This window comes from Sturnira hondurensis, unplaced genomic scaffold, assembly GCF_014824575.4.
Source record: "Sturnira hondurensis isolate 20B ecotype Veracruz unplaced genomic scaffold, ASM1482457v3 Scaffold0024152, whole genome shotgun sequence".
In the NCBI taxonomy this organism is placed as follows: Eukaryota; Metazoa; Chordata; class Mammalia; order Chiroptera; family Phyllostomidae; genus Sturnira; species Sturnira hondurensis.
The window spans coordinates 5,294,959-5,307,330 of NW_028096783.1; the positions used below are offsets into that span (position 1 = coordinate 5,294,959).

General features: G+C 45.7%; 1 protein-coding gene across 1 annotated transcript in view; it reads left to right on the forward strand.

Annotated features, from left to right (window-relative positions):
* Positions 1 to 12,372, forward strand: part of PRDM10 (PR/SET domain 10) — a 95,221-nt gene that overhangs the window by 66,699 nt on the left and 16,150 nt on the right. The window contains exons 12-17 of the mRNA XM_037038174.1: positions 2,189 to 2,536; positions 4,065 to 4,220; positions 6,233 to 6,412; positions 7,467 to 7,577; positions 10,155 to 10,355; positions 11,016 to 11,159. Coding sequence (XP_036894069.1) covers positions 2,189 to 2,536; positions 4,065 to 4,220; positions 6,233 to 6,412; positions 7,467 to 7,577; positions 10,155 to 10,355; positions 11,016 to 11,159 — 1,140 coding nt within the window. The remainder of the gene's footprint in view (positions 1 to 2,188; positions 2,537 to 4,064; positions 4,221 to 6,232; positions 6,413 to 7,466; positions 7,578 to 10,154; positions 10,356 to 11,015; positions 11,160 to 12,372) is intronic.

The window sequence follows — 12,372 nt, forward strand, 5'->3', positions numbered from 1 at the left end:
AGTGTTACATTAGCGTCATTAGATAGGAGAAATGCAATCTGGTTTCTGAGTACTGAGACAATATTCAGGGTTCCGTGAAAATTAAAAATTTGATAAGAATAAGGTTTGTCCATAAACTCGGAAAGCGGAGCCAGGTGGCTGCCCAGTTTAAATCAAGTGTCTGAGGACACTCACACTAATCAGCAGTGACAGAATACTTATTAGCATAATGGATCGAGACAACACTGCCTTCTAGATCTGGCACCCAAGGGCAGACGGCATCCCCCAGTGGGGCCGAGATCAGGTGTCGTGCGCTGCGTCTTCCCCGGAAACTGAGGTGAACTTGGGTGGATGTGGAAGTGATTTCACATGCCACCAGCACCCCAAACCTTGGCAGAGCATTTGTGTATTTGCAGTATTTCCATAATATTTTGAAGGTCGCCAAAATACCGAGAGCTTCTACGTGAAGTAAGGTTCCTTAGAGTGAACAGATTAGGCACCTGCTAAGCAGTGCAGTGAAGTGAAAGAAAGCTCTGTGACTGATTCGAGAAAGGTCTGTTCTGGGAGATCTCTGCAGATGCCACAGAGAAGAATCTTGAAATAGTTCTTTTTGATTTTTGTATAAAATACATTTAATTAATTGTCAAACTTTTACTCAATACTCTGTGAAATAAGGTATTTTCTAAGGGCTCTAGGTGCAAAGGAAAATAAACACTGATGCAGCCTGGCAGCGTCCCCAGTCAGCTTGCGGGGACCAGAATTACTGGCTGTCTACTGAGCACATCCACGGGTCGTGTGTCTGTCCTTGCCCTGGGTGGGGAGCCCTGAGGGGGAGGTTTTCTGTTGTAAAGTAACGAGGTCAGAATTTTCACGAAATCAAAAACTATTATTTTGCTTTTTCCTGAATGGTTACTTTACATCAAATTTAGTTTAGAAATTGCTGCTTGTAAGTAATTTGAAATTAAGTGTGTAAACCTTGTTCATTGTATTTTTTATTGCACAAATAATGCAATAAGAGCTCCACTAATCCTCAGTTAGTATTCCCTTATACAAGCATACCCATTCACCTATATATATTTTTGAGGGATTTTTCATATTTTTGTGAATGAGGCTTCATTATAACATCACTAAAGTATTCTTCTGTATTATCTGCGTGAAAGATGATTCTGTTGCTCTGCTCTCACAGAGCGTGAGTTGTTTTTCCAGTAGTAATGATGAGTTTGCACTGGGTGTTTAAACTCTCCCTTGGATTCTCTGTAACACCTGCATGAATTTACTGGCTGACAGCGTGAGAAGTGCAGCCTGTGACTGAGAAGGGCGAGGGGGCAGAGCCGACGGGTCTGGACGGGGAGCAAGGCGATGAGCCTGACTTGGTTAGCATGGCCTTCTAACCATGGAACTAACTGGCTGCATCGACAGCTTGCCCTCTGTGTTTTCTATGCCAGGTTGATTAGGTGCACATGCGCCGGTGATGATGCGTGCGCATGTACCTTATCTCATGGACACTAATGTTCACGTAAATCTGTACCCTTTGCTTCTCTTTCCATTCTGCTTTCTTAAATTGAGATATAATTCACATACCATAAAAATCACCCTTTATGGTGGTTTTTAGAATATTCCCACAGTTGTGTGATCGTCAGCACCATCTAATTTCAGACCATTTCGTCACTCTCCAAAGAAGCCCTTACCATCGTCTCCCCCAGCCCCTGGCAAGTACTACCCCTCACTTCTCCTCCTTACCACATTTTATTTCACTGAACATTTTAATCAGGCTTCAAATTCTTCTTTTCAAGGACTTGCACAAGTAACATTTGGCTGGTTGCTCCAGCCTCGTTCAGGCATGAGCGACTTATCCCAAGTCATTTCTCCCAAATCTTCAATTTTTAGTCTCTGTCACTTTGGGATTTGTTTTCTCAAAAATCCTCTATTGGAAATACGTTTTTTGAATGTTACTTAAATCCTTTCATCAGAAAACACATATACGTAGTTGCAGAACGAAACACAGAAAATGTTTGTCTTTTCAAGATGAACTTCTTTGAGATGGCTTCGTTTTCAATGTCTCACCAGAGAAGTCTTTTTTTCAACTGTGTGTCCTAAGTTTAATTTCTGTGGGAACTCTGCGCTGGCAGAGATCCTCCCTTTTTCTCTAAGTGTGTGAGCCGCACGTTCCATTTCCTCACAAGTGACCGCACTTGCGTGTGTCTTTCAGAACGCAGCTCTTCAGCATCTGTTTATCCGGAAGTCCTTGCGGCCATTCAAGTGCTCGCATTGCGGGAAGGCCTTCCGGGAAAAGGACAAGCTGGACCAGCACTTGCGCTTCCATGGGCGGGAGGGGAACTGCCCGTTGACCTGTGACCTCTGCAACAAGGGCTTCATCAGCAGTGCGTCCCTGGAGAGCCACATGAAGCTCCACTCAGACCAGAAGACTTACTCTTGCATTTTCTGCCCCGAGTCCTTCGACCGCCTCGATCTGCTAAAAGACCACGTGGCCATTCACATCAACGATGGCTACTTCACCTGCCCCACTTGTAAGAAGCGGTTCCCAGACTTTATCCAGGTGAGTGTCTGCTACTGACTGACATTGCTGCAGGCTTCCTTCTTTTGGTGAAAGAAACTGAGTTTTTGTGAAATTGAGACTGCCTGCCACCTGCATTTTCGTCTCTTTGTCACAGCTTCACAGTTGAGGAATTTTTTTCAATCAAACTGCTTTTTGTTAAACTCAAGGTTATTGTGACCCTTTTAAATAACCTTCTTAATTGCCCAAATAAGACATCGGCACTTAGACATTTAAGTGGTATGACAAGTAATAAACACTCTTACCTGATTATAATGTTTAAAAAGTGGGTACTGGCAAAGATTAAAGACATCTGCTCCCATTTCCTGTCCTGGGGACAGTGTCTTCCTGCCACTGTGCTCCTGTTCTGTTTCACTAAGGTCCTGCATTTCAGAGGAAAACAAAGAGAAAGTTGTTACATAATTTACTTCCATGTCGGGCACTGGTCTCCTTCCCTGTACTGTATTCTGGAACAAAATGGGCAAGGACAAATTCCCGAGTATTTATGATTTCACTTGGATTTCGAGTGACTATATTGTTATATGCTGGTCAGTGAATAATTTAATCTAAATATCTAGTAAAAATGGTCTTTTTTTAAAAAAAATTCCCAAAGCAAAAGTAGTCTATGCTTTAATCACAGTTCTTCTAGTGTTGGAAGTCTTGGTAATTTTATCACTTCACATAAACAAGGAGAAAAGTTGCCTTAAGGCATACTCTACTGGCAAAAGACAATAATGAAGCAAACTGTCTTATAGGAGTGGTTTGCTGTGACTTCCCACCTGGCTCCCACCCACGATGCTTCTTTGGAGATGGGTGTCTGGGAGAGCTCAAGGCCATATGCCTTTGTTTAAATTACAAAAAAAAAAGTACAGGGAGTAAATCCCCGCGAAGAGGACATAACACTGGCGTTGGCTTGCCCTCACAAATGGGTCATGTGTTTATATCATCCAGCTCATGTCTTCACTTCTTCAGAACCTGATTGTATAAAAGGACATGAAAGAACCTATTACTAAAAGGGCTAAATTGTTTCTGTACAAGTTGGAGGTAGGAAAAAATGGGGAAGAATGATTTTTTTTCATCTTCCTGTATGTTTTGTTGTTGTTGTTGTTTGTCTTTTTAGCAAGATTCATTTAAGTCCCTGGGAGCTCTGCTTTTAATCTTTAAAAAAAAAGTGGGTTCCACATAATCAGGGCTTTGTAAAATGCTTTCTTCCTCCTTTTCAAGTCATATGGGAGGTTGAGATTTGTAAGGCTTCTGGCTACTTGTTTTGTCACTTTGTGGACTTTGTGGTGGGGTGAGGGGGGGAGAGAGAGAGAGAGAGAGTGCGAGAGTGAGTGAGTGTGTGTGTGTGGTGTGTGTGGGGGGCCAGCAAGGTCAGTTGTCAATCACAGCGGATTGGGTGACTCTGCCTGGTTGACAAGTCCGCGGTTACAAGTCCATGGCAATGCTTTGCGCGCCCTCTAGTGTTGGTGAGCTGCCTTCTGTCATTTCCTTTGGTGCCTGAGTACCCTTTTTCTGTCTTCACTGCCAGGTGAAAAAACACGTGCGCAGCTTCCACTCAGAAAAGATCTACCAGTGTACCGAGTGTGACAAGGCCTTCTGCCGTCCTGACAAACTGCGACTCCACATGCTGCGGCATTCAGACCGCAAAGATTTCCTGTGCTCTACGTGTGGGAAGCAATTTAAGGTGTGTGAGCGGTGAGCAGCCCGCCCTGGTTCCCTGCACTCATCGCCTACTTTGTTTGCCGGCTTATCACCTACTTTCAAAGAACTCATGTTTGTGTTAGTTACTATGATCAAATTAAGGAAAGAAACTCTCTTTAATTTCCCCCAAATTTTAATTCAAATCCCCACACAAAAAGAGCTATGATGCATCTCCTAAGAGAATCTAAACGTGTGATGAGTAGAACTAAATTGCTGTTGAGGAATTCCTAAGCGAGCAATGCATTTGCTTATCAAATCAAGAGAATTTTGTCAAGTCTGAGAGCCTGATAACCGAGCCTTGAGGGCAGCAGGGGTCCTGACAGAGGTGGCAACTCTGCAGGGTGTGGAGAGGGCTTAGGTTACTCGTGGGAATGTTAACAACTCCAGGGATTAGGATAAAAAATAAATTAAGTGACCTGCCTGGAATTTAGGAGAAGCAAAGGAAAAACCATGGGAGACTCAGAGATATGAATTGAACAAACAGAAGTAAAAACAGTAAAAAATGTTTCATTGGGAAATCAGATGATTCTACAAAGTCATTGAGCGATACTCACTGAATATGTTTGTAGGTCATGTTGTCATGGAAACTGGAAAAAAGTCAGAAGTGGGTTCAGAGGGGAAATAATTTTACAAGGGTCCAGTTGTGTGCAATGTGGCGACATTAAAAAGAGAAGTAATTTTCAAAGCTTCAGCTTTGTGGCACGTGTGTTAGGGAGTATCACTGCATGGCTTTTTATATGTAGTACATGCTTTGGAACTCTGTGAAGGACTAGTGTGAAAGGTGTCCCTGTTTGCGATGGCAACTGGTAGGCTGTCTGTCTTACCCATTTAACAGTTTTTGATTATTTTGTGCCAGATGCCACTTAGCACCTAGGCACATACATATACATACACACACATATATAAAACTTTTCTGCTTCTATTTTACTCCCATCCACTATATTAGACAGCGTTCAGTTAGGGGAGCCGAACCACTTGGAGTGTTATGCACTAAGGGATTTTCCTGTAGGAAGAAGACCTTATTTGTAGGAGAAGATTTGTAGCGTCCGTTTGCGGAAGCCTGCCTGGTCTGGGTGCACAGATGGGAACTCGGGCACCTCTGACCAGAGGCTGGGCCTGAGAAGGAGAGCTGGTGTGTTGCTGCATGTGGTGGTGGCCATGGACTCGGCCAGCAGGCCGGTGGTCAGGAAGAGAGCTGGTGGCTGAGTGAGAGAGAGCAGGGATGCTCTGGAACCTCCGCATCTGACCCGGACATCATGGCTGCACTGTGTTTCCACCTTCCAGGCCGCACCGAAAGATGGAAGGGGCTGGTCTGGCAGAAAGGTTCAGAATCTTCCTAAGGAACAGTTTAATCACGTGCTCAAGAACAGAGCCTCACTGGATACGGGAGATGGCACCTTTTAAATTTTGTTTTTATTCATGGGCTCTGCCTGTTTTTTTTTTCCCCTGTGGATTCACATCAACATGTGTCACTAGATTAGATCCTCAGACTGGACCTGGACCAAACGCTCTGTCCATCGCAAACCGTGGAATTGTTCACTTGAACCTCTAAATCCAAACGATAAGACAGTCTTACTTAAACTCATTTTGGAGTTAGAGGAGTATCCTCATATTTGTTAAACGTGTGGGGGTTGAGTATACACAGGGCTTCGTAAAGCCAGTGTTTCCTACCGTTCATTACCAACCGTCTTACAGTTCTTACTGTGGACTGATCCCGTGTGCCCTTTGATCTTTTCTGCGTAAATGCGGAGCCCTTTTCTTTTCTCAAACACCAGTGTCTTTCCAACTGAAGGCCCAGTGGGAAGCACAAGGTCATTCCTAGTCACTCTGGCTGCATGCCTGTGCATCCCACTGCTGCCGTCCATGGCCCCTCAGGTGCTTCTTGGTAGGTCGTGGTCACTACTAACTTGCATTGAGGTTTTTTTATACCCCTGCAATTAAAAAATTACTATCCCCTCGTCTAACTGCCCTGCCTTTTCAAAAATCTCTCAACAGCGGAAAGACAAACTACGGGAACACATGCAAAGAATGCATAATCCTGAGCGGGAGGCCAAGAAAGCAGACCGCATCAGCCGCTCCAAGACATTCAAGCCTCGTATCACATCCACCGACTATGACAGCTTCACATTCAAGTGCCGCCTGTGCATGATGGGCTTCCGCAGACGAGGCATGCTGGTCAGTGCCCCGTGGCTCTGGGCTCTGCCTGTCGTCCTCTACTCTGTCCATTTCTGCTTCCTGGTGATGGCCTTTGTACCACATTCTGTACGGATTTGTCCATGGGTTTTGTCTGTGGCTAGGGGGAAAACCAGGGGCAGACAGTTCCCGATTTGCAGCTCTGTCTTTCCCAGTCTCTGTTCATCCTCTTTTGCCTACAGTTCATTGGAAGAGGTCTCCAGCTATCGCTTTTTATTACTAGTTTTGTGTTGCTTTACCTTTTTCAGTCTCTGGTCTTACTGTATTTTATTTCCCTCTTCTTGTTTCTGTTCCTGAATGTAACTTTCTCTTGGGGTCTCTGCCTTCTCCTGACTATTTCCTGGATGTCTCTCTTTTCTGGGTGGGAGACAGCGACAGGAGGCAAGTTTTCACGGAAGCAGGGTGGGGCCGGGTTAGCTGAAATGTCAGGGCAGCCAGAGTGAGCGGGTCCTCAAATAGCTAACGTAGTTTTGTTATAATGCTGCTGAGGTGCCAAGAGGAACTTCATTCTTATTCCTGTCCATTAGCCTTTAGTAAAATTGGTTTTGTTGCACGTTTTGTTTTGCTTAAAGTCACAGAACCTACTGACAACATTAAGTGAGGACTTTTTATTTCTACCAGGAGCTGAAGTCGTGGAGCATTATTTAAACTGCAGGTCCTTACTTTTTGTCTCATTCGGGGTCCTCTCTAAGGCTAGGGCATGAAATAGTGAAAGGCGGGTTTGCATCCTGAGAGTTTGCCAACGAAATTCCTGCTTCATAACTTTCCTTTTTCCGACAGCCGTCCTTTCATCAAAGACTGCTAGCAGGCTCCACAGTGACCCAGCTCCTCTTCAGTAACTTGCTGAATTCCCGTTGGCAGTGGCTGTGCATGCCTCGGTGTCTGGCGGGCCTGGCAGTGCTGGCTCTGGCCAGATGCCTTCTTGTTTGGGGCGTCGCGTCGGAGAATGTCAGCTTCCGGCAGTCCCCGTCAGAGGCGTTTCTTTAGCTTCTGTTCCTGATCGGGTCTCTTTCTCTTTTTCTGTTTTTCCCTTTAGGTAAATCACTTATCAAAGAGGCACCCGGACATGAAGATAGAAGAGGTGCCAGAGCTAACCCTGCCCATCATAAAACCCAACCGTGATTACTTTTGTCAGTACTGTGATAAGGTAAACGGAAGCTACCCTCAGCAGGGCGTCTCGGTGGGAGCCCCATCAGCCCATTTGTTGGGCGTGTAGGGCTCCGCTAGGGCCTTGCAGTTACTCTCCACAGATGGTTCCTTATCTCTCGGTATTTTTCCATCCCAACAAGAAAGGGCAAGAGGTATAGCCTTGTTTTAAGCCATCATTTTTTCTGCAGAATTAGTTGACTTGGTTTTACCTGTTGTTCATTCTCTCTGTGATTTTCATGACAAAAGAAGAGTCTTCTTACCAAGAGCTTAGTACATGGATTCATTTAAAATTTCTAAGCACCCAGTTTGTAAAATATGTGATGGAGTGTGGATTTGTAGAAGACTGAGTAGGGAGTGAAAAAGTTTTGTGGTAGAGTACTCTGTTTGTACTGTTCATTCTTTATTTTGGTATAGTTACAAAAATGACAGAGTACAACCTGTTTATTGTTTCCTTGTAATATTGTTTCCTTACACAATGTAGCTGTGTCAGCTTAAAGTAAGAATTTTTTTCAGCGTAGGTTCACCAGGGCAGGTTCTCATTGCTGTTAGACTTTTCATTTTGGAAGGTTCCCTGGCACCTGGTAGTCAACTGTTAACATGTACATCATGTGAGGGCTGCCACAGCCAGGCGGAGGGAGGCCCTGGCCTTGGAAATGGTTCTCTCTCTGTGACCGTGTATCCACCTCTTAAACTCTAGGGTAAAAGCTATTTTTTTTTATTTTTAAAGATTGTATTTATTTTTTAAAAATATATTTTATTGACTATGCCATTACAGTTGTCCTATTTCCCCCCTTCATTTTCCTCCACCCTGCACACCTCCTCCCCACCATTCCTTCCTTTAGTTTATGTCCATGTGTCTCAAATTCTTTAGATTCTGTATTTCCCATACTATTCTTGCCCTTCCCCATGTCTATTTTCTACCTACCATCTATGCTACTTATACCCTGTACCTTCTCCCCCCTTTCTCCTCTTCCCACTCCCCTGTTGCTAACCCTCCATGTGATCTCCATTTCTATGGTTCTGCTCCTGATCTAGCTGTCCTCTTAGTTTGCTTTTGTTTTAGATGTGGTTGTTAATAACTGTGAGTTTGCTGTCCTTTCACTGTTACTATTTTTCATCTTCTTTTTTTAGATGAGTCCCTTTAACATTTCATATAATAAGGGCTTGGTGATGATGAACTCCTTATCTGAGAAGGACTTTATCTGCCCTTCCATTCTAAATGAAAGCTTTGCTGGATAAAGCAATCTTGGCTGTAGGTCTTTGGATTTCATGACTTGGAATACTTCTTTCCAGCCTCTTCTTGCCTGTAAAGTCTCTTGAGAAATCCGCTGACAGTCTGATGGGAACTCCTTTATAGGTGACTGTCCCCTTATCTCTTGCTGCTTCTAGGATTCTCTCCTTCATTTTAATCTTGGCTAGTGTAATTATGATGTGCCTTGGTGTGTTCCTTCTTGGGTCCAACTTCTTTGGGTCTCTCTGAGCTTCCTGGATTTCCTGGAAGTCTATTTCCTTTGCCAGACTGGGGAAGTTCTCCTTTATTATTTGTTCAAATAAGTTTTCCACTTGTTGCTCTTCCTCTTCCCCTTCTTGTACCCCTATAATTCGGATGTTGGAACGTTTAAAGATGTCCTGGAGGTTCCTAAGCCTCTGCTCATTTTTTTTCAATTCTTGTTTCTTCGTACTTTTCTGTTTGGTCATTTTTTCCTTCCTTCTGGTTCACTCCCTTGATTTCAGCCCCAGTTTCCTTTCCATCACTATTGGTTTCCTGTGCATTTCCCTTCATTTCAATTAATTTAGCCTTCATATTTTCCTCTAATTTGTGACTGAAATCAACCAGTTCTGTGAGCATCCCGATCACCAGTGTTTTGAACTGTGCATCTGAAAGGTTGGCTATTTCTTGGTCACTTAGAGTTATTGGCTCTGGGGCTTTGAGTTCTTCTTGAGCCATAATGTTTTGGTCTGTTTGCACCTGTTATGTATGAGGGGCAGAGCCCTAGGTGTTCACCAGGGCGGGGCAACTCAGTCACTGGGTTGTGATGCTGTATGTGGGGGTGGGGTCAGAGAGGGGCAATGGTGGCCCCCTCTGCTGCTTTCTGCCTCCGGGGCCTGTGCGGACTGTCTCACTGCTTGCTCCTTTGCCTGGTTTATTGGTCTGGCTAAACGGTTCGTTGTTGGACTTCCGTATAGTTCAATTTTCTGTGTTTTGGTTGCGTTTTTGTTACTAAAACTTTGTTGTCTTTAAACTTGGTTGTGTGAGGAGGCACAGTGTTTCCACCTATACCTCCATCTTGGCCAGAAGAGTAAAAGCTATTTTTACTACTGCTATCTTAGGGATATTAGTGCAGGGAAGATGCCTGGCATATCTAGATGATGTTCTTATTTTATTCTAATTTGTGTTTCACCCCTATTTCTCTCACTAGATCTGTTTATTTAGAGCTACATGGTATCGAATATTTTATCTTGAGCTACACTCATCTCTCTCTCATTTCCTTGTAAGGAAATTGTTAGATGGTTTGTTTTAAGCAGGAAAGTGGAACCATATACTGCTGTCATAGCAAAGCATTTGAATTTGTAGGTTTATAAAAGTGCCAGCAAGAGGAAAGCCCACATTCTGAAGAACCATCCTGGAGCCGAGCTCCCACCAAGCATTCGGAAACTACGCCCTGCAGGCCCCGGAGAACCAGACCCCATGCTGAGTACCCACACCCAGCTCACGGGCACCATAGCCACCCCTCCCGTCTGCTGCCCTCACTGCTCCAAACAGTACAGCAGCAAGGTAAGGGATGGCGTCTGGCCTATTGGAACCAAGGCCACAGTTTCAGGACTCTTGAGAGATGGGCCTTCTGCTAGATGCTCTGATGGCTCCTGACTTGATGGGGGCTGATGGAGGTGCTAAGGAGCTGTGGCCTGAGGTCAGGCTAGGAAGAGCCTGTGGTGGCCTCTCCCCAGAAGGAGCACCGTGTGGTGGCCTGAGCATGTGACTGGGTTCCTCATTCCTCAGCCCGCCCCCTGAGGGTCTCCTATGGGCACAGTCCACACTCAGGGCTCCTGAGCGCAGGCTTCCAGAATTACTGGATGGGAACTTGAGTGATAGTTCTTGAAAAGGGGGTCATTGTGGCTGGGGGGTCTTGTGATTGACTGCTGCAGGCATTGACAGGACTAGAGGATGCCGGGGGTGGGGCGGGGTGGCGGTATTCCTACTCCAACTGATGGTGTGGGGTCACGTGATTCTTTAATTTCTCTTCAGCCTTGTCTTTTTCCCCCTTTTCATAGCATTGTACCTCTTTAGGAAGGGCAGAGTGAGCATTGCTCTGTTTTTTTTTTTTTTAATGGATAACATAAGAGACTTCAGGAATCTTTGGAGGGTTTGCATGTGAAAAAGACTGAAAATGACTAATTCCAGTAATTATCCTTGGTTTTTGCCATGCTTTTTCAGACCAAGATGGTACAACACATTCGGAAGAAGCACCCAGAGTATGCCCAGCTCCCTAACGCTTTGCACACGCCCCTGACGACAGCTGTGATCAGCGCAACGCCCGCTGTTTTAACCACGGACAGTGCCACGGGAGAGACTGTGGTGGTAAGTGCGGGACTGGTCAGTGCACTGCATTGCCTTCGGTGCTCTGCATGTCTTTTAGTGCCAACGCCAGGTCTGTCTTGTTATTTCACTGGCTGCAAATGTAGCCCCTTGTGCCTATGATGCTTGCGATTGGGTCTCCTCTGTGAAAGGGGTAGCAAGAAATTTTCAGTGCTGAACTTTCAGTCAGGATGGCAGCATAGGCAGAGATGGTTTGCCTGTTCACACAACCACATGAAAATTACAACTAAAATAGAGCAACCACCACTCAGACCATCAGAAATGACACTGAATGGAAGTCTGACAACTATGGAATTAGAAAAACCACGTCCATCCGGACTGGTAGGAGGGGTGAAGATGTGCAAAGGGCTAGTCCCTCACCTGCGTGTGGTGGATAAAAATTCACGAGGCACATCCGGAGTGAGGAGTCCCATCCTAACTCCAGGCCCCCAGCCCAGGGTTCCAGTGCTGGGAAGGTAAGTCTCTACAACTTCTGGCTGCAAGAATCAGTGGAGACTGAGTTGGTGGAAGAGATTGCTGGAGCCCCAAGCAGTTCCTCTTAAAGAACCCATACATGGACTTCTGCCAAGATGGAGGCATAGGTGGAAACACTGTGCCTTCTCCCACAACCAAGTTTGAATAAAACAAAGGTTTGGAGAAACAAAGACACAACCAAAGGACAGAAAATTGAATTATACGGAAGTCCGACTACATCTAACCGTTCAACGGGACGGTAAGAGGGGCGGAGCCAGCAGCGAGCAGGGTCGGGCAGGACAGGGCCCCCGACCCAGGCTCGCAGGCAGACGGGTACCAGTTGGGGTGTGGGGCAGACCGCGGGCGCATATTCGCGCACAGTGAGACAGGCCACGCAGGCCCCAGGGGGCGAGGGCTGACGGCGGTGGCACACTCGCAAGCAGTGGGACGAAACGCATGGGCCAGGTGACGGCAGCAACTGCAGCACCAGTGAGGGCCGTGGCGGCAGGCGGCGGACAGGATGCCATAGTCCCTCTTTGACCCCGCCCCCACATACAGCGTCACAACCCAGCGACTTAGTTGCCCTGTTCTAGTGAACACTTTAGGCCTCTGATCCTGCTATGGAACAGGCACGAACAGCCCGAAAGATGGCGCAAGAAGAACTCAAAGTCCCAGAGCCAATAACTCTAAGCGACCGAGAAATTGCCAGCCTCTCAGAAGCACAATTCAAGACACTATTTAT